Source organism: Adiantum capillus-veneris, chromosome 9, assembly GCF_014529385.1.
Source record: "Adiantum capillus-veneris isolate H3 chromosome 9, ASM1452938v2, whole genome shotgun sequence".
NCBI classification, from domain to species: domain Eukaryota; kingdom Viridiplantae; phylum Streptophyta; class Polypodiopsida; order Polypodiales; family Pteridaceae; genus Adiantum; species Adiantum capillus-veneris.
The window spans coordinates 65,422,059-65,444,146 of NC_140939.1; the positions used below are offsets into that span (position 1 = coordinate 65,422,059).

At 44.1% G+C, this 22,088-nt stretch overlaps 1 protein-coding gene across 2 annotated transcripts in view; it reads left to right on the top strand.

Moving 5' to 3' along the window:
• The first annotated feature begins 328 nt into the window (after positions 1-328).
• LOC147450593 (uncharacterized) overlaps positions 329-22,088 on the top strand; it is a 54,706-nt gene continuing 32,946 nt past the window's right edge. For both annotated transcript variants that reach the window (XR_015189146.1, XM_086519761.1), the window contains exon 1: positions 329-579. Coding sequence is in view for 1 of the 2 variants with exons in the window: in XM_086519761.1 (XP_086375887.1) it covers positions 411-579 (169 nt within the window). In the remaining variant the exon portion in view is untranslated. The remainder of the gene's footprint in view (positions 580-22,088) is intronic.

Here is a 22,088-nt window from a genome sequence, read left to right on the forward strand (position 1 = left end):
TTTCCAATAGCAACAAGGCTCACTTGGCTTTCTTTTACCTAACAATCCACACTCAAGCCTATTTTTGATTCTGTATAACCTTGCCCTCTACTATGCAATGTGTTTTTTGACACTCGACTTTCATTTGTGCCTAATAATCCACGATGCAGCTCACCTTTGATTACGTATAAGCTTGTCTTGCTACACAATGCACTGTATAATTACCTTGATTCTAGTAATATAGTAATTGTCTTTCATAATGTTCTTTGATCCCTTTTTAAAATTGCAATAGTAGACTTTACCTTCCACTCTCCTCTCAAGGGCACTTGTTAAATTCAATTCGGGGGATTGCTCTAGAGGAAGCGGCTCGTTATGAAAGATGTTCCTCTCTCTTCTCTCATACTGGCACGACTTTTAGCTAGTCCGCCAAAATGAGAGAGGCAGAGGGTGGCTCGACACGAAGATGGAGGACGAGAGTGTGTATCAGGCTCGGATGGGGTATCGCTTTACTGCTCAGGGTGGTCTGCGTGTTACTGGGTGCGCCATCCTTGTTGGGACGGAGAGTCGAGATCTCCACCCCTGTTAACAGCTTCATTCGATGTGAGTTCTTTAGCTTCCCACACACACACACACACACACACACACACACACACACACACACACACACACACACTTGCTGGGAAGGAGCTGACGCCAAATGGCAGCTGAACCCCGGAATCGGATATTGTATATTCAGCTATAGTCTTGTTTTATTTCATGGGCCTTTGTGGGAATTTCATTCAAGTCACAAGAGGAAAATGTTCTAGCTATCCAGTTGACAGTGGCTTCTTCCTTGCATGTCGTTCTAGGATGCAGTAAAAAGGACCTCATCTGGTTTGGCAGCTTAAAGTCTCTGGTTTTTGAAATTTTGAGTTCTTTTTGACACTCCGGTATAATTTCATGGAGAGAAATCATTTTCAAATTGTTGGAGAAATTGCAAGGCCTTCTTTTAATCCTTGATGGCGGAGATCACACACACACACACACACACACACACACACACACACACACACGTGCTGGGAAGGAGCTGAAGCCAAATGGCAGCTGAACCTTGGAATCGGATATCGTATATTCAGCTATAGTCTTGTTTTATTTCATGGGCTTTGTGGGAATTTCATTCAAGTCACAAGAGAAAAGTGTTCTAGCTATCCAGTTGACAGTGTCTTCTTTCTTGCATGTCGTTCTAGGATGCAGTAAAAGGACCTCGTCTGGTTTGGCAGCTTAAAGTCTCTGGTTTTTGAAATTTTGAGTTCTTTTGACACTCCGGTATAATTTCATGGAGAGAAATCATTTTCAAATTGTTGGAGAAATTGCAAGGCCTTCTTTTAATCCTTGATGGCAGAGAACCGCAGATCCTTTAAATTGGTTGAGTAGGTGGAGGTGGATGACAAGGGGTGTATCCATGGTATCCTTGGTAGGGCGGATAGGAATACTGATCCTAAGGTGGTGGTGGAATAATAGAAGAATCTCCTGAACTTTGAGTTGAAGTTCTTGAACGGTAAGGAAGATTCGGTGGAGGGATTTTCTGATTTACGGAAGGATGAAAAACTGTGCAAATTTTGTAAATGTGACAAACTGCCTGGGTTGAAATCCTTACTGCATGGGCAATGCTTGCAACTCTCCCACTAAAAACTTGGCATATTCCTTTGATTCCATGAACTTTCAATTGCAAGTCATGAGCAGATTCAGGATCAGAACGCGTAGCTCTGAACTACTATAACCACTAAACACTACGTGCTTGGGGCGAAATCATTGTTGAGACTTGCATAGAGACTGAAAATATCTAAAAACAGTGCACTAGAGAGAAATCTGCTGTCATAGAATGATACTAGATTGCAAACCTGCATGCTTATATGGCAGTCCGTTTGGATGCTGACATGGCAGAAGTGACGATGTGTTAGCTAACGAATATAGAGTTGACGGGGCAATTTTGGATTGTAGATTCTTTTAAGGAGTTCCTACTTGTGCTTTTAAACTCAAATTGCTTTCCACAGTCTAAGTTTGTTTTAGCAGTTGCTTTAATGTTGCTTTTAGCATCGAAAGACTTATACCTGTGGCAAATATGATGACGTGCTAGCGTGCACATGCAGTATTGATGGGGCAAATTTGCATCGTAGATGCTTTTTTGGAGCTCCTATGGGTTCAAATCACTTTTAATAGACTAAGTGGTTTTTAGCAGATGCTTCAAGAATGCTTTTAGCAACCAAAGACTTATAAATTGATGGTTTACATGCCAGTTGTATTCAGAATTAGTGAGTGGCCACACAAAACAATTGAATGTTAGAAACATTTCAACTCTCGCCCTCAAACAATGTCACGTGCACATGGCTCTGTGTGCCAGGCGAGCATGCTTCATCGACTTCCGGAGCCATTTTTTTACCTATCCCTAGATAGGAGTGTGTATAATCCTAGGAGAATTAGTACTGACAATTTTGTGAGCTGTTCCCACAACTTGCATGTCCGGACGAATTCGTTAGATCAGGTTTTCCAGTTTTGGAACCCTCTTGCATAAATGGTTTATACATGTGTTTTGACACATGCTTATTACACTACGGTGGGTATCTGGCATGACGTGCATATAGTTTTAAGTTAGAGGAATCGAACGAGCCATTCCCCGCGTCAATTGGATTCGCGGGTGGGCAGATATGCGACAGTTTCACCCAAAAATTGAGCTCTCATCAAACTTATCTATAAATCATTTTTATGATTTAGTTTTAAGGGATTTGATAGAGGTTTTGCCCTACCTAGCCCTTAAGAGATTTATAACTTACAATTCATGCCCATTAAAGGGGCAGAGCTCCATCACTTGTAGTAGATTTGGAAGCGCTAGCTGGAGGAGTCCTCAACGTTTTGGTAGTAGCAGACAAGCCCTAGCGTGTTGCTCCCAGATCAGCCCCTAGGGTTTTGGCAACAGATCAGCTACTAGCGATTTGCAATTTGCAGCCTAGTGCTAGCACAAGCACAACAGATCAGCAACGTTTTCAATTTTCAGCCCCTTCCGTCATGGGAGACGTGCAAGATCTGCAAGCGCCACCATCCAGATGCAGTATGCTACTTGGGTAGTCCATTGAGCCTCTCCTCGGGCATTCCCTTGCTGTATCAAGTGCTCCCATTGCTGCCCATCATTGAGATCTGCGTTTTCAGCCCTTCCCTTCATTTCTCTAACATTGAGAGCACAATTCAGCCCTAGATCTATCCCTTGGTGGCCATCCACAATTCCATATCGAGAAGGATCCAAAGGTGCGTCTAATCAGCCCTGGAGGTGCCTTGTCTCGAGGAGTTAATGCGGTGACATTCACCATTCGAGTGAGTAGAGTCTGCACTTGAGGTATTGCATGTGTGTAAATTCCATTTACACAATCTGAAGCAAATACCACATCGGCAACGGTGTGGGGGGCCCTTGAGAGGGTTGGTTGGGACCCCATCGTGTCATTCTCCTCTCTCTCTCTCTCTCTCTCTGTCACGTGACACATCCAACCCTGTGTCCTTGGACAAGCTACAACATGACCAGGGTTCAGTCAGTCAAGTCAAGTCTAGAATAGGAAGTGATATGGCATTTTTGTGAGTCTGTTCGCAGACCGTGCATGACCAGTCACTTAGATTAGATGCATATCCTCCGGTTGCACACAGCATGATCATAAGCATTCCCATCAGAGTCCATGAGAATCCATCAAGGGAATTTTCCAGTGCATTAAACCTATTTTCCCTATTTTTGATATTTTTCACTTATTATTTTAAGTGACTTTTATTGAAAACTAGGTAGGGCAATTTTGCTAAGATAATATATAAGCAGACCAGAGCTAGCACTTTGTGGCAGAAGAGGCAGCAAGAGCACCTTGCTTAGCAGGCAACTTCTCAGCAAGACACCCCATCTCAGTAAGGCTAGTGTTTTTGCATCTGCAAGGACCTAGCGTTTTCATCCCCAAGCAGCCTGGCGTTTGTTGCACAACAGATCAGCCCCGGCCGCAGCAAGACCCATCAAGAAGCCTAGCGTTGTGCATTTGCAGGACAACCGGCAGCAGCAAGGCCATTTTCAGCCCTAACGTTTTTGCATCAGCATAGCGTTTTGCAGTTTCACCGCGACGGAATGTCAGGAAATCCTAGCGTTTTCAGTTTTCAGCGTTTAGCACTTGTAGAAGAAGTCCCGAACCTCGCAGATCTCACCTTTCCGTAGCAGTTCCTCGCCGCACGGTGGGATCCATCGAAGTTTGTAGTTTCAGCCCCGAAAACGCAGATTTCAGCACCTGCGTTTTCAGCGTGCCGTCTTCGCATCGTCGTCATCGACATCGTCACCGACATAGAGTCAGAATTCAGCAGATAAAGATTTGCAGATTTCAGTCCTTAGCATTCTCAGATTTCAGCCCGTCTCGTCGTCGGCAAGTCCAAGCATTGTAGAGATTTGTGCAATCATAAGTAGACCGCTCTCGCCATAGAGAGTGGGGCCTTCGGAGGAGGGTTTGACAACATTTTGGTGTCGTATTCTCTTCTCTCTCTATCTGTCAGTCTCATGCACTTCACGCACAATGTCCATTCACTTTGTTTGTGTCCATTGCACTCTCTCACTAAAGGTACGGAAGGCTCTCCCTTCCGTAAGTAAAAGGAATCCTTGAGCACAGTTCGGCGCACTCATCTTGAGCAAAGTTAAACATTCACTTCCGTTGCACCTTACGTTGGTATCAGAGCTTTGGCAGTGTTCTGTATCACTCAAAGAAAGAACCACATAACTTTATTTATTTTTGCTTGTTGCGGTCGCACGTAACCCAAGTTGTCACGTGACACATCCAACCCTATGTGTCTGTGGACAAGCTACAACATGATCAGGGTTCAGTCAGTCCAGTCAGTCTAGATTTAGAAGTGATATGGCACTTTTGTGAGTCTTCGTAGACCGTGCATGCCCAGTCACGTAGTGTAGATGCATATCCTCTGGTTGCACACAGCATGATCATCAGTATTCCCATCAGAATCCATCAGATTCCATCGGGGGAATTTTCCAGTGCATTTAGCCTATTTTACCTATTTTTTGACATTTTTCACTTATTAATTTAAGTGACTTTCTAACAAAAGTAGGTAGGGCAATTTGGGTAAGAAAATATATAAGCAAACCAAAGCTAGCACTAAATGGCAGAAGAGGCAACAGGAGCCAAGCTCAGCAGGCAACTTCTCAACAAGACCTTGGTGGATTCCCGCCAAGCCAGAAGAACCCTTGCCCCTAGCGCTTTTCTCATCAGCAGATCCTCGCCAGAAGCAAGATCAGATATAGCGTTTTTGCATCAGCACCATCGCCAGAAGATCCCAACAGATAGCGTTTTTGCATCAGCATCCTCGCCAACAGAAAACATCAGCCTAGCGTTTTTGGTCCAACTTCAGCCTCTAGCGTTTTTGGTCCCAGATTCAGCCTTGCAGATTGAGCATATGCAGTGATTTGCAGCCCTAAAAGACCATCAAGATCAGCCCTAAAAGGAGTAGCAGATTCTGCCCGGATAGACCATCGGTTTTCAGCCTAAAGACACCTCCGTTTTCAGCCCTAAACCTGCAGAATTTCAGCGATAGACCCACAGAAAAAGCCCCAAAAATCAACGTTTTTGGACCTGCAGCAGATTTCAGCCCATAGCGTTTTTGGACAGTAGATAAAGACTTTCAGTTTTCAGCCCTAGTGTCGGCCTTGTCATCTTTGTCGTCGTCGTCGACATAGCCTAGACTTGCATCAGTCACATGCATTCAATTTATACCAGTTTGTGCACTCAGTAGTAGACCACTCTTGCCGACGAGAGTGGGGCCTTCAGAGGAGGGTTTTACGTCTCTGGTGTCGTATCTCTCCTCTCTCTCTATCTCTTAGTCTCATACACTTGCACACACAGTGTCCATTCACTTTGTTTGTGATCATAGCATTCTCTCATTAAGAACGGAAGGCTCTCCCTTCCATAAGAACAAAAGGAACCTTGAGCACAGTTCGAAGCACTCATCTTGAGCAAAGCGCAAACATTCATTCCGCTGCACCTAACATTGGTATCAGAGCTTTGGCAGTGTTCTGTATCACTCAAGGAAAGAACCACAAGAATCACAAAAGATTTTTTTTTTTTCTTGTTGCGGTCGCACGAACCCAAGTTCGCTTGGGCGTGTCGATTCCTAATCGTGTTTTTGAAGAGTGACAGGAATCCCAGGAAAGAAGGGCTTGTCCAGCCTCCCCTTGTGTCTCTTTCCACTCATTGAGAGTGGACCGTGCACTTAGCGGCCGGCCAATCGACGTGAGGTGGAAAAAAGCAACCTTGGTGTTAGCGCAAGGCTGCCAAGGGGTGCGCCCACGAAAAGGAGTAGAACTCGGGTGAAGAGAAGATCCTTCTCAAACGCGGTTTGCAAGCGAAAGAAAACCTCAAGAACTTGAAGACCCTCAAGAACTCAAGAACCTCAAGACCGGCAAGAACCCCAAGAACCAAGACCCCCAAGAACCCAAGTTCCTCGTGAACTTAAGAACCCAAGACCCACAAGAACCCACAAGAATCCACGACTTCAGAATGGTCGTCACTCGAAGCGGAATGGATACTTCGCTTGGAGGTGATGAGCATGAGAGAGGCGAATCCCTACCAGGAGGTTTTTCTGACCCTTCCCTTCTACGACAAGGATTGCACTAACTCCTATGAAGGAGTTGCCGCAATTGTTTATGGACAGGAAGTTCGACTACGAAGAACGATGGGCAGCCATAGATCGTGACTACGAAGAAAGATGGGCAGCCATAGATCGTGAATACGATGCAAGAATGGAAGCCATAGAGCGTCCATACGACTTGGAAGAAAAAGAAAGTGAAGCCAAATTTGATCAAGAGAACAAAGCAAGACAAACAGAATTTGATCGAGAGAACAAAGCAAGACAAACAGAATTTGATCACGAGAACAAAGCCCTCAAAGAAAAGAGCGACCAACACATGGAAGAGTTCTTGCGACTCTTTTCTCAAGTTCAAGCACAGATTCAAGAGAATCAAGAGAAGGAGACTCTCTCAGTCTCTTTTTCTCCAAAGCATGACACATAGGATTTGAATGATAATGATTTGCATGATTATAAGCATGATGATTTGAATGACAATGATAAGCATGATGATTTGGATGATAATGACAAGCATGATGATTTGCATGATCAAGATGTGATTTCTCACGAGCATGATGATTTGCATGATCAAGATGTGATTTCTCACGAGCATGAAGAGTTGCATGAAGATGATGTGATTGTTCACAAGGATGATGAGTTAGTTGATGCTTTTTCTAGCGAAGCTAACCTCGTTGCAGATTCGATCAATCACGAAGGATCGATCCTGGCTCTCGAGCCTAGGTCCAAAGCACCTCTTTAGGAAGAACCGATCTTGGCTCTCGAGCCTATGTCCAAAGAACCCTCACTGGAAGTATTATGTGTTCGCATGATTGATACGCACGCATTGTTCGAGTGTTTCATTCGTGATCGTTTCCTGTATTTTAGTCAACGTCTTTATGTGATCCCTTTTCCTAGGCATGACATATTGTACGTTGAGCACGTTTCACTCATGGATGAGTACGAATGTATGCGGAATTTTCATGAAAAGCCAAAAGTATGTATTCAAGGAAGTCACATTCCGTGTCTCTTCCTTGGCATGACACATTCATAGAACGAGCACATGAAAGTATGAGCACCAAGCATGGGCATTTCCGTTGTGAATTGCCAAAGTTGATTGCTCTAGATCGTAAGAGAAAGATTCGATCTCATTGTTTGCGTGTATGTGGTGAACGGTTTAGCACTATGTCTATTGGTTCATCTACATTGCATGCACAATCTTTGAGTAAGACACGATTTTTTCGAGTCACTTTACATGGAATGGGTATGTTCATGTTTTTGTGTTGGAAATGGTTTCAGGAATTTTCAGCCATAGAGATTCTTGAAGAAGAAAGAGGCATGACTAAAGACGAAGTTGAAGCATCGAAGGAGCCACAGAAGACTTTGTGTCGCTTTCGGCGCGGCCCAAAGAAGCAAGCGTTGCAGACCTCTATGAAGTTCAAGTACCGCACGACCCACATATCAGAGTGGGCCGGCGAAGAGTCCCTTTCAGGATTCCGGATGTTTTTGGCGATCGCCCTCGACGCCATACAGTTCGGTGCCAGTACCTTACTTTGAAAAGGAGGGGATGTCACGTGATACATCCAACCCTATGTGTCTGTGGACAAGCTACAACATGATGAGGGTTCGGTCAGTCCAGTCAGTCTAGATTTAGAAGTGATATGGCACTTTTGTGAGTCTATTCGTAGACTGTGCATGCCCAGTCACGTAGTGTAGATGCATATCCTCTGGTTGCACATGGCATGATCATCAGTATTCCCATCAGAATCCTTCAGATTCCATCAGGGGAATTTTCCAGTGCATTTAGCCTATTTTACCTATTTTTGACATTTTTCACTTATTAATTTAAGTGACTTTCCAACAAAAGTAGGTAGGGCAATTTGGGTAAGAAAATATATAAGCAAACCAAAGCTAGCACTAAATGGCAAAAGAGGCAACAGGAGCCAAGCTCAGCAGGCAACTTCTCAACAAGACCTTGGTGGATTCCCGCCAAGCCAGAAGAACCCTTGTCCCTAGCGTTTTTCTCATCAGCAGATCCTTGCCAGAAGCAAGATCAGACATAGCGTTTTTGCATCAGCACCATCGCTAGAAGATCCCAACAGATAGCGTTTTTGCATCAGCATCCTCGCCAGCAGAAAACATCAGCCTAGCGTTTTTGGTCCAACTTCAGCCTCTAGCGTTTTTGGTCCCAGATTCAGCCTTGCAGATCCAGCATATGCAGCGATTTGCAGCCCTAAAAGACCATCAAGATCAGCCCTAAAAGGAGTAGCAGATTCAGTCCGGATAGACCATCGGTTTCCAGCCTTAAGACACCTCAGTTTTCAACCCTAAACCTGCAGAATTTCAGCGACAAAGACCCACAGAAAAAGCCCCAAAAATCAACGTTTTTGGACCCGCAACAGATTTCAGCCCATAGCGTTTTTGGACAGCAGTGGAAAGATTGCAGATTTCAGCCCTTAGGTCGACTTCGTCATCACCGTCGTCATAGCCTAGACTTGCATCAGTCTCATGCATCACCATTGTACTAGATTGTGCAATCATAAGTAGACCACTCTCGTTGACGAGTGGGGCCTTTGGAGGAGGGTTTTATGTCTTTGGTGTCGTATCTCTCTTCTCTCTCTATCTCTCAGTCTCATACACTTGCACGCACAATGTCCATTCACTTTGTTTGTGATCATAGCATTCTCTCATTAAGAACGGAAGGCTCTCCCTTCCATAAGAACAAAAGGAACCTTGAGCACAGTTCGGAGCACTCATCTTGAGCAAAGCGCAAACATTCATTCCGCTGCACCTAACACAAGTCCTCTTGGGCGTGTTGATTCCCAATCGTTTTTTGAAGAGTGACAGGAATCCCAAGGAAGAAGGGCTTGTCTAGCCTCCCCTTGTATCTCTTTTCACTTATTGAGAGCGGACCGTGTACTTAGCGGCTGGCCAATCGACGTGAGGTGGGGAAAAGCAACCTTGGTGTGAGCGCAAGGCCGCCAAGGGGTGCGCCCGCGGAAAAGAGAAGAACTTGGGCGAATCCTTCTCTAACACAGATTGCAAGCGAAAGAAGAACCTCAAGACCCCCAAGAACCTCAAAGACCCTCAAGACCCTCAAGACCCCCAAAAACCGAAGAACCCAAGACCCACAAGAACCCAAGTTTCTCATGAACTTAAGAACCAAAGATCACAGTGTATGGTCATCACGCGAAGCGGAATGGATACTTCGCATGGAGGTGATGGGCATGAAAGTAGTGAAGAAGAATTTCCTCACCATGGCGGTTTTCCTGACCCTCTCCCTTCGCCATCTACGCTAGGGATTGCACCATATCCTATGGAGGCTTTGGTCAAGTCGATGATGGACATGATGGCACAACAACAAGAAGCGAATCGCGTTGCACTGCCACAACGAGGAGCGACTCGCATTACTTTGGAACGCGAGCGCGATGCACAAAAAGAAAGAAAAGCACAAAGAAAGGAGGCAGCCGAAGAAAGGCGAGCGGCTTTGGAGGCCGATCGTGAGGTTCAGAGAGACCTACGCATGCAAGAATTGGTTCGACAAGTTCCATTCTTGGTTGCATCAATTTAATGCTTATTTTACGACAACTAAGAAGACAGGAAATAGCAAGGTTTTGACGGCAACTATGTACCTTGCCGGTGATGCCATCAATTGGTACCACGCATGGCAAGAGGCACAGTTAGCCACGCACCTAGAGGAAGCCAACGAATTCACGTCCCTTTTCTTCAATTGGGTCGATTTCCAAGACAAGCTCAAGGCGCGGTTTATACCACCTAGTACTTTGCACGATTGAAGGACGATTGGCACGGTCTCAAGCAAAATGGTATGCCAAATTATGTCTTTCTCTAATCGTGTTTTGCAGCTCGGCACTCAATTAGGCAAATCGGATGCAGAGCGCAAGGAGGCATTCCTTTATGGATTGGACGACTATATCAAGTATGATGTGGAGGTGCTCGATTCAATTGATCTCAACAAGGCTGTAGCGATTGCTCTCGCACAAGAGATGAAGCACAACAAGGGAAAGCCTAAGGAAAACAAGACTTCGACAAGTACCTCTCAGATCTCTCAGAACCCTTCGAACGGTAAGACTGATAAGAACGGTAACTCTTCTAACCAATCTTCCAATAGTCTCTCAGAAAAGAACTCTCAAAGTGAACCTAAGGGTAAAGCTAACACAATTGCTAAACCTAAGCTCACTTCAGATGAAAAGGTAGCACAAGGAATTGTAGAAGGATACATCACGTTGGAAGAGCAAAGCACTTATTCTAAGGAAGGTCGTTGTTTTTATTGTCACATTAAGGGTCACATAAAAAGAACACGTCTTAAGCTTGAATCGAATGAATCTAAAGAACCCACAGAACCCACTTCCTCTGTCAATGCAATAAATGACAACACGAGTGTGCCCCAAGTTTCTCCTGACCCTCCCATTGATGAGTCTCTCTTTAAATGTTATGGTCATATGACGGGGCAGCGTTTTGTCATATTGTTTGACCTAGGCAGTATGCATGATGTGATTAGTCTCCCTCTTGTTGAGAGAGCCCGCCTAGAGGTTAGTCAGAAATCTCCTCTCGAGGTCTCTGGCTTCGCTCCCGGTATTGACTCTCTCGTCACGAAAGAGTGCCTTGATGTGTTGTTTACAGTGCAACAAGCTGCTTTCCGCAGAAATTTTTTTGTCTCTCCTCTCTCAGGATGTAATATGATTTTGGGCATTCGATGGTTTCTTGAGCATAACCCTCTCATTGATTGGGCGGAAAATATGCTCACTTTCAATGCCAAAAGTGACTCTCCCATTGTCATTCGTGGAGAGCAAGTTGTTCATTCTCCATCTCTCATTTGTAATGTGTAGGCGAAGATTGAACGGATTCAGGAGGAGGAGACTCTTTTGGTCTCGTCTTCTCCAAAGCATGATACACAGGATTTGCATGATGATAAGCATGATGATTTGAATGATAATGATGAGCATGATGATTTAGATGACACTGACAAGCATGATGATTTGCATGATGACCGTGATGTGATTTCTCACAAGCATGATGATTTGTATGATTAAGACGTGATTGTTCACCAGGATGATGGTTTAGTTGATGCTTTTTCTAGCGAAGCTAACCTCGTTGCAGATTCGATCGATCACGAAGAATCGATCTTGGCTTTTGAGTCGAGATACATAGCAAACCCCCAGGCAAATTCGATCAAACACGACGAATCGATCTTGGCTCTCAAGCCTAGGTCCAAAGAACCCTTACAGGAAGTACTATGTGTTCGAATGATTAGTCATCACACATTGTTCGAGTGTTTCATTTGTGATCGTTTCTTGTATATTCGTCAGCGTCTTTATGTGATCCCTTTTCCTAGGCATGACATCTTGTACGTTGAGCACGTTCCACTCATGAAGGAGCACGGATGTATGCGGATTATTCATGAAAAGCTGAAAAGTATGCATTCAAGGAAGTCACATTCCATGTCTCTTCCTTGGCATGACACAGTTGTAGAAAGAGCACAAGAAAGTATGAGCACCAAGCACGGGCATTTCAGTTGTGAATTGCCACAGTTGATTGATTTAGATCAGAAAGAAAAGATTCGATCTCATTGTTTGCATGTGTGTGATGAACGGTTTGGCACTACGTCTCTATGTTCATCTGCATTGCATGCACAGTCTTTTAGGAAGACAATATTTTTTCCAGTCACTTTACATGGAATGGGTATGTTCATGTTTTTGTGTTGGAAGTGGTTTCAAGAATTTTCAGCCATGGAGACTCTTGAAGAAGAAAGAAGCACGACACTAGACAAAGTTGAAGCATTGAAGGAGCCACATAAGACTTTGTGTCGCTTTCGGCGCGGCCCAAAGAAGCAAGCGTTGCAAACTTTTATGAAGTTCAAGTATCGTATGACCCACGCAGCAGAGTGTGCAGGTGAAGAGTCCTTTCCAAGATTCCAGACCCTATTGGCGATCTCCCTCGACGCCATACAGTCCGGTACCAATACCTCACTTTGAAAAGGAGGGGATGTCACGTGACACATCCAACCCTATGTGTCCGTGGACAAGCTACAGCATGACCAGAGTTCAGTCAAGTCTAGAATTGGAAGTGATCTGGCACTTTTGTGAGTCTGTTCGCAGACCGTGCATGACCAGTCACTTAGATTAGATGCGTATCCTCCGGTTGCACACAACATGATCATAAGCATTCCCATCAGAATCCATCAGGGGAATTTTCCACTGCATTAAACCTATTTTTCCTATTTTTGACATTTTTCACTTATTATTTTAAGTGACTTTTGTTGGAAACTAGGTAGGGCAATTTTGCTAAGATAATATATAAGCAAACCAGAGCTAGCACTTTCTTGTAGGAGAGGCAGCAAGAGCACCTTGCTCAACAGGCAACTTCTCAGCAAGACACCCCATCTCAGCAAGGCTAGCGTTTTTGCATCTACAAGGACCTAGCGTTTTCATCCCCAGGCAGCCTGGCATTTGTTGCACAGTAGATCAGCCCCGGCCGCTTCAAGACCCATCAAGAAGCCTAGCGTTTTGCATTTGCAGGACAACCAGCAGCAGCAGGCCCATTTTCAGCCCTAGCGTTTTTGCATCAGCATAGCGTTTTGCAGTTTCACCGCGACGGAACGTCAAGAAACCCCAACGTTTTCAGTTTTCAGCCTTTAGCACTCGTAGAAGAAGTCCTGAACCTCGCAGATCTCACCTTCCCGCAGGAGTTCCTCGCCCCACGGTGGGATCCATCGAAGTCTACATGTCACGATTGTGACTATGTTAACAGCAATACATCTACTCCTAGTTGCAGATACGCGAAGTGCCATGCCAAGGAGGATCCCTGTGCTTGGATGGTCACACCCCTTCACCCAAAGGACGTGTCTCTTCGCCAAAAGCCACACTCCTTCGACGACTGGTCACACCCCTTCGCTCTATGGGTGCGACTCTTCGCCCAATGGTTGCAGCTCTTCGCCGAAAGGATGTGTCTTTACGTCTAAAGTCGTGTCTCTTCACCAAGAGACGTGTCTTTTCATTTATGTCTCTTCGTCTCCTATACAAGGAGCCTATTGTACTCAGTTTTCAACAAGTCATCAATCAATCAAACACAGAGTCTTCTAAGTCTTGTTCTAAGTTCAGTTTCAGTTTCTTAAGTCTTAATCATGAGTTTAAGTACTTAATTAAGGATTAGCGACTAGAATCCTCACAGTGGTATCAGAGCAAATTTTTTTCCCGGTCCTTTGGACTTGGCGTCTACCTAGCCTCGCCGTTGCCGACCCTACCCGCCACACTCACCTCGTCTGTTGTATGGCTGCAGAGGAAAGATGGTGTACTTCTACTACGCGTATGAGGTAACTTAAATTTATTATGTTCCAATTATATACATAAAGGATACAGGACATAACACAGATGTGTGTGCATGGCGTACCTGGAGAACCCTGCGTACCCCTTCATCGGATTGCACTCCTTCGCACCTCCCGTGTGTTAGCACCTCTTCATGTGAAAGGACAACACCTCTTCGCGAGAGGGCACCAAGGAAGGCCCCTTCATTGAGACGCACCCCTTCCTTTCCCTAAATCGCACCCTTTCCCTGCATCGTTGCGTGGGTTTGAAAGAAGGGCTGAAAATTTCCTGAATCGCTGGCTGCTTATTGCGCTGTTGAAAAGGGATCGCTGGCTGAATATTCAGTGGCTGATTATTACGTTCTGAAACGTTGGCAGGAAAATTCTGAAACGCTGGGTTGTAGGCTGCCGTTTCACTTAATGCTGGCTGACAGCTACGCTTCTGAAATTCCTTACGCTGGGCAATTTTTTGTCTGGACAACGCTGGCTTTTATTTCCTTACACTGGGCAGTATAGCAAGTCAATTTACGCTATTAAAAAAGTGACCTTATTTTTTAGTGGCCGGCCAATCCCCAATTTTTAAAAAACCCATGTGAACTCACTCACTTGATAAAAAAAAACCCCATATAAACTAACAAAAAAAAAACCAAAGAGAAAACCCACTCTCCCTTGCTTTGCTCTGTGTGCACCTACTTTGCGCATGATATTTCGCACACATGGCCAACGCGAATCAGTACACAGTTTCCCGGATGAAATTTTGCGGGTAAATTCCCGTACTCAGAGCCGGAAGTGATAATTATTCCCGATCCCCCGACTCCAGAGCGCGAACTTATTCCAAAGACTTTTTTTTCCGCTCACGGAGCATCCATCCCAGAACCTGTTCTCGAACCAGAATCTACATCTGTTCAAGAGTTTTTTTTGAAGCGTAACCATGCCAAATTCTCAGGATAGAGATGGTCAATCTGACGATGCTCTTACTCTCATCAAGGAGCAGATGGCCACACTTTCCATAAGCCTCGCATCACTTCACACTCGCTTGGATGAGATGCACAAGGAAAACACTTCTTGAAGTCGACCTGTTGCTTCTCGGACTACACATGCTGATTCGACACCTTCATCCGAAGCTTCAGTGGATGAACCAAACGAACCAGATCCAACTGATGAGGTAGACAATCGCGAACTTCAATTACTTTATAAAATTTTTAATGCTGCACAGAAGAAGAAGCTTGATGTTAAACTGCCGGAACCGTATAATGGGTCGCCGCGACAAGCGCGTGCTGGACCAATGGCTGTTCAAAATGGAGATTTACTTATCGAACACAGACTTGGTCGAGAGTAAAAAAGTTGCACTTGCTAGTTCTCTACTCAAAGACACTGCATTTCTTTGGTGTGGCAACGACGGGTTGCTGATTGTAAACACACACCTTCTTGGGATAAATTCCGGCGTGCTATTTGCAAGGCGTTCGAACCTGCCAATGCGGATTTTCATGCCCGGTCCTCTCTTCGCCGCTTGAGCCAGACAGGTTCCTTGGCCGCGTACATCACAGAGTTCCAAGGCTAACTCTCGAGATAAACTTCACAGCTTTATCGACGGACTCGAACCCAACCTAAAGGATGATGTGCACAAATACAACCCTACCACTTTGGATGCTGCAATTGCCTATGTGGAGCGTCTTGGCGATAATCGACGCCCTACACGGAATTTTCTCCCTGGTAACAGATCTTCAGATAGTGCTCGCTTTTCACAGCGCGATTGCAGAGACAACTATAGCCAAAGTCAGCAACATCAGTCTTAGTTCAGACAGCAAGCAACGCAACCTTATTCAACTTCAAGGTTCTATTCTCAAGATCGACAATCTGAAAGCAGATCTTCTTCACATGTTCCTCCACTTGATCGTGGTAAAGAACGTGATTTTTCTCAAGATCGGCATTCCAATCCTCAGCAAGGCTCTTCGTCAAATGGATCTTCGACTTCAAAGAAGGAAGGATTATGTACAATTTGCGGTGGTGACCATAGATTGTATCAATGTCCAAAGAGACCAAATCCGTCTAATTTGAAAAGAAATTCCAACGCGAAAACATTATCGAATCTTCGTGTCTCAGAGGATACGAGTATTCTTATGAAGCATGCTCAGTGCAATTCTTCAGTTTTGGAGCCTCTCTCAAAGCAAGTTTTGAGCCTTCTTGGACTACTCAATGGTCGCTCCATCAATATTTTAGTGGACATCGGATGCTCGAATAATTTCGTCAGCACTCAGATAGTTCAACAACTTGGCTTACCAACTCAAAAGACATCTCACTTATATGATGTGGAATTAGCAGATGGATCAATTTTGACTTGTGATTAGACAGTTCGACAGTTGCAGTTCAAGATTCAAACTTATGCAGATCAACTGGATTTCGAAGTCATGTCTTTATCTTATTATGACATGATTCTTGGTCAACATTGGTTATTTCAATATGATCCAGCAATTAGCTTTCGAGGACATACTATCAATTTGTTCAAAGATGGACGTGAATTGACTTTACACGGGCTTTCTCATGCGGAAAGAGTGATTCAAGCCTCACGTGTACTAGTCAATTGCAAACAGCATGATACAGTGGATTATGAAGAGAATATGATTTCTGATACAGATGCAGATATTATTATTGATGAATTTTTGAATTCATTAACTTCTCCCGAATCAATTGATGAAGACAAAGATAAAGATATAGTTGCAGATTCCGAGTCTGAAGACGACTATGCTTTCTTTGATTCTTTACTGGATGATGATATGCCAATTACAAGTTATGAAGTTACAGTTCCAGAAGATGATTTTGAAGAGTTCTGGGATTCATTATTGGAAGATGATTACAGTCTCAAACCAAAATCCTCTCCAGAGATTACTAAAGTTGAAGTCATCCCATCTGAAGAGTACCTTGAGAAGATTTCCTCTTCCCCAAATATTTCGTAGTTACTGGAAGATTTTGAACCAAAAATCTTACATCACACGTAGGATTTTGAAGATCAACCTTTTGTTGCAGTCGACCTAATTAAGCCAGACTCCTCTAAAATGTCTTTGAACAATGCAATGATATGGGACTTAGCAGTCAAAGCAAAAAGGTTTCGCAAGAACAAAGGTTCAAGACAAAGGTTTCTGATAACTCAAAGACTGAAGATTTTCGAAGATTCAATGCTTTTCCAGAGTTCTATCAACATCAGAAGTCATTTCTTTGACACAGGCTTTCATTTTAAATGGGAGGGAATGTCACGATTGTGACTATGTTAACAGCAATACATCTACTCCTAGTTGCAGATACGCGAAGTGCCATGCCAAGGAGGACCCCTGCGCTTGGATGGTCACACCCCTTCACCCAAAGGACGTGTCTCTTCGCCAAAAGCCACACTTCTTCGACGACTGGTCACACCCCTTCGCTCTATGGGTGCGACTCTTCGCCCAATGGTTGCAGCTCTTCGTCGAAAGGATGTGTCTTTACGTCTAAAGTCGTATCTCTTCACCAAGAGACGTGTCTTTTCATTTATGTCTCTTCGTCTCCTATATAAGGAGCCTATTGTACTCAGTTTTCAACAAGTCATCAATCAATCAAACACAGAGTCTTCTAAGTCTTGTTCTAAGTTCAGTTTCAGTTTCTTAAGTCTTAATCATGAGTTTAAGTACTTAATTAAGGATTAACATCCTCACATTACAGTTTCAGCCCGGAAAACGCTGATTTTAGCACCTGCGTTTTCAGTGCGTCGTCGTCATCGACATCGTCACCGACATAGAGTCAGAATTCAGCAGATAAAGATTTGCAGATTTCAGCCCTTAGCATTCTCAGATTTCAGCCCGTCTCGTCGTCGTCCTCATTGTTGGCAAGTCCAAGCATTGTAGAGATTTGTGCAATCATAAGTAGACCGCTCTCGCCATAGAGAGTGGGGCCTTCGTAGGAGGGTTTGACAACATTCTGGTGTCGTATTCTCTTCTCTCTCTATCTCTCAATCTCATGCACCTTCACGCACAGTGTCCATTCACTTTGTTTGTGTCCATTGCACTCTCTCACTAAAGGAACGGAAGGCTCTCCCTTCCGTAAGTAAAAGGAATCCTTGAGCACAGTTCGGAGCTCTCATCTTGAGCAAAGTTCAACATTCACTTCCGCTGCACCTTACACACACTCTCTCTCTACACATCTTTACTGCTCTCTCTCATTCCCTCTCTTCAAGGAAAGTAAAAAGAACCATCTCTCAAGCTAAAAGCAATCACTTACGCATGGAAAAGAAGTAAAGGTTTCGTGGAAGTGTAAAACCTATATCTTCTCCATTTCAATTCCGCTGCACCTGACAAACAAACACATGTTTGCAAGAGTACATCAATTAATCAATTCTTAAGTAATTCCAAGCTGCAATCCCACAAATTATGGTCGACTTTTTATGTACATATCATAAAGTCGCCCAATAGAGAATTGTCAGCGTATGTGCACCCCAAAAATCTCGCACCCCCAAAATCTCAAAGAGAAATGAGTCGACTCTATTCCCTTCTAGGAAATCTGTGTCAAAGAAGTGGAGTGTGTAGCATACACCGCTCCACATTCAACTAACTGTCTGGTTCAACGTGCATTGTTGGAATGGGCACAACTAAACCAAAAGCTTTATGGTAAAGCTCTAATGTCTGAGAAGTATCTAGCTGCTCCTCTTTCATCCACTTTACGTCAAGATTGGATAAGAACTTGACTAAATACCTCTGTCAATCTACTTTTGCCTCGGCCAGAAAGCTGAGTAATTCGTGTATCAACCACCTCTTCCAATTCTTGCTCTGTAGACATCCTCGGAGTAGGAGGTTTCTCGACTGCCGGTTTGAGGGGCGGTTCTGTGGCCTTCTGCCCACCGGAAGTGCACTTTGTCGAACGATGTTTAAGTCAAAAATTTTGTAAATTTCGGATCCTTCGCAAGATGGATCATCATCTTTGTTGCGTCGTCAACCAATTGTCGACATCCCATTTCTTCAATCTCCGCCTGAGTAGGCCGAGGCGGGCCGTACTCTTTGTGAGAATCTTCTTCGTGATCTCTTCTCTCATCCTCAGATGCAGAGGAAGTCGACTGTTTGTTGTTGAAATCCATAAGTGCCGCAAGAAAAGGGATCGGATTTCCCGGTAGAAGAGAAATTGGCCGCGCTTTGATACCATTGTAACAAACTTGGACACTCCAAGTCAAGATTCTACCGCGACACAACAGAGATTCACTTCAAAACATTTCTTAATTCACAATTGAGTTGACAGGCCCGACGGAGTTTCGTGCCTAGAGATATTGGTCCCAAAGACTGGCCCCCTTTCGGTATTTCTTTTTGTATTAATCTGAGTTCAAAGTACAAGAGAGTGGGAGGGTTCTCACTCTCAGGCTATGCGTCCAGATGCTCTGGGAAGTGAGAGCCTAACCACGTATTTAAAGGTTACAAGGGATGCCCAAAAAGCAGAGCCCCAAAAGCTTCTCTTTTAAAAGCTTGTAAAAATAAAGCAAGTTATCCAAAAGCTGCCAATTCAGCCAGCGCAAGAGCAATTTTCCGCACAGCTTTTGCCACGTCAGCAGATTTCCGTACTGTCTGTCCGCTTTTTGCGCCGCGAATTATGGAGGTGCCACATCAACAAATCTGCCGTGTTTTACGGGACTGTCAGCTCATCTGGGAGTGTGCCGGGTCATGCCACGTCACCCATTTGTGACAGATTCATTTTGGGAATTCCCAGTTCGAAGTACTTCCTTTATAAAGTCATACAGCAGAATACTATCAGTCCATTAGTATCCCTGAAATCCAAAGGAAAATCAGTGACCTTATTCCATTTAGGTAATTTGTGACAAAGGACCGGGGTAACTCCGCTCTTGTGCAGTCCTGTCTGCACCAGATTCAACCTTGTTGATCCTCGGGATCTCTCGGAATAGTCGAAGCTAGACCCACAACCTCAAGGTAAAGTTCGAGTGGAGTATCTGCTAGGTCCTCCGCATCTATTCACTTCGCATTCAATGCCGGATAGTTCTTGAATTTAACTAAGAACCGTCGTATCACTTTACCTTTCACTTTCCTTTCCTTGTGAGCCAGTATTTGTTCTGGAATGGGATGTACTCTAGTCGGATAGAGACATCCTTGGTCTTCTCACGAACAAAATGGTACTGTATCTCTATGTGCTTGGTCTAGGCATGGAACATTGGGTTCCTCGTGTCACAAATGGGAGCGCATAACAATATAAAATATATTCGGATAAATAGAATTTATCACTTAATACTGAAGCCAAAGGATATATATATATATATATATATATATATATATATATATATATATATATATATATATATATATATATATAGAGAGAGAGAGAGAGAGAGAGAGAGAGAGAGAGAGAGAGAGAGAGAGAGAAGATCGACACAGTACTGGGGATCAGAAGATGGGCTGGTCTCCCCCCTTACAGAGAATCCTTTATTAGGGAGAATCTTTTTACAAGCACAAGAACTGGAGAAAACCCCTCCGTTCTAATTCTCTGACTCGATGGTCGTTCCATCCCATAAGGGAAATCCGAGAGACGAGCTCTCAATCCTTTTTCCGTCTGAACTCCGAGTCGAGACTCTGCAGACAATTTCCGAATTCTGTTCCCGGAATTCCCAAGCGTAGGCCGAAGCCTTCTCGCTTCTCCTTCGCGATGAAGTACTTGCAAACACACACGCAAACAAGCGACAACAATTCGTATGGTGAATCCACAATAGATACCTGTCGCTCTTGTGCGGGAAAAGCGACTTCCGTGCTTCGTAGTCTCGCGATCTCTTGCGTTATCTGGCGGCAGAGTCTTCTCTTGCTGACGTTGGTGACTCCTTTTCAGTGAGGGCATGTGGTGCTTTTATAGCTCCTTGGCCACGGCACAAATAGCTGATTGTGTAGAGATCGTGGCCGTTTTTTTTTTTTTTTTTTTTGGCACTGCTCTACCTGAAAATAGGGAGAGAGAATTCGTTGGCTGGTTTTGTGGCTTTATTTTCTAAGTGGCTGCCCACTTATTAAGTGGGCGACCGGCATATTTTAAAATTGGTCTGAACTTGCCCAAAAACTCAATAAAACCTTATAAGTTAAAAACAATGCCTTTCACAACACTTCCCAGGCGTCCCTGGATGCAACCACATACACGAATGCAATGCAAACATAGATTCCTCGCGGGAAAGCGTTTGCTCTTCCCGGAAAACTCGTTAAAATATTCCGCTTTTTAAGAAAAGCTTCTCAGAACCCATCTTTATTCTTGTGCTTGCGTCTTTACGCGTATTCCTCTTTCCAGTTCGGATTTCCTCTCGACTATGGATATCCCCTTTCCAATGCACCCGTCACCCACCTTGTGACGCATCAGGAATACCCATCACCTAGTCCTTTCCTACCAAACTTACGGTACAATCCCCTTCACGATGCTCTATGTCACCCATCCTATGACGCATCAGAGATGTCCGTTCCCAAATGGTGGGATACTTCTTACTGATGCTCCCTGTCACCCATCCGATGTGACGCATTAGAAGTACCCGTTCTTGGTGGCCTGACAGATATTCCCTTTCACAGTGCTCCCGTCGTTACTTTGAATGACGCACTAGGAATACTCTGTACTTGGATGTCTCCAGTGAGAAAAACCCTCTCACTTAAAATTCCAATAATTCATTTAGAATTATTTTTCTTGGTGTTCTAAGCGAGAAAACCCTCTCACTTATAAATCCAATAATTCATTTAGAATTATTTTTCTGTCAGATAAAGCCAATTTAGCAACATCCCTCTCACTTATAAACAGTTGTTCTCAACTGTAGAGGTCCAACTGAACTGCCGGGGAGAAACCGAAAAATTTCAAATCTTGCTCAATGGTGAGTTGAGCTAGTCCTTTCTCAAAAGAGAACTTAAAAATTAAATTAAACAAAAATTCAATAATTCAATAATTCAATAATTCAATACTTACCTTACCGGTTCATGTCCTTCCTCCAGTACCTCGAGGATATCCTTCACCATTCATTAAACTTACGAGCCATGTAAGAACTCGTCATTCGTGTCTTTCCGAGAATTTGTTAACTCAATTCCACCTTCTCAATCCCGAGAAGAATCATCCTCCTAAAAATAAATTTAGGTCTATGTCCTTGCGCATAACCTTGCGCTATTAGTCATGAGGATATTAAACCTCTTTTGTCCTCCCGCAT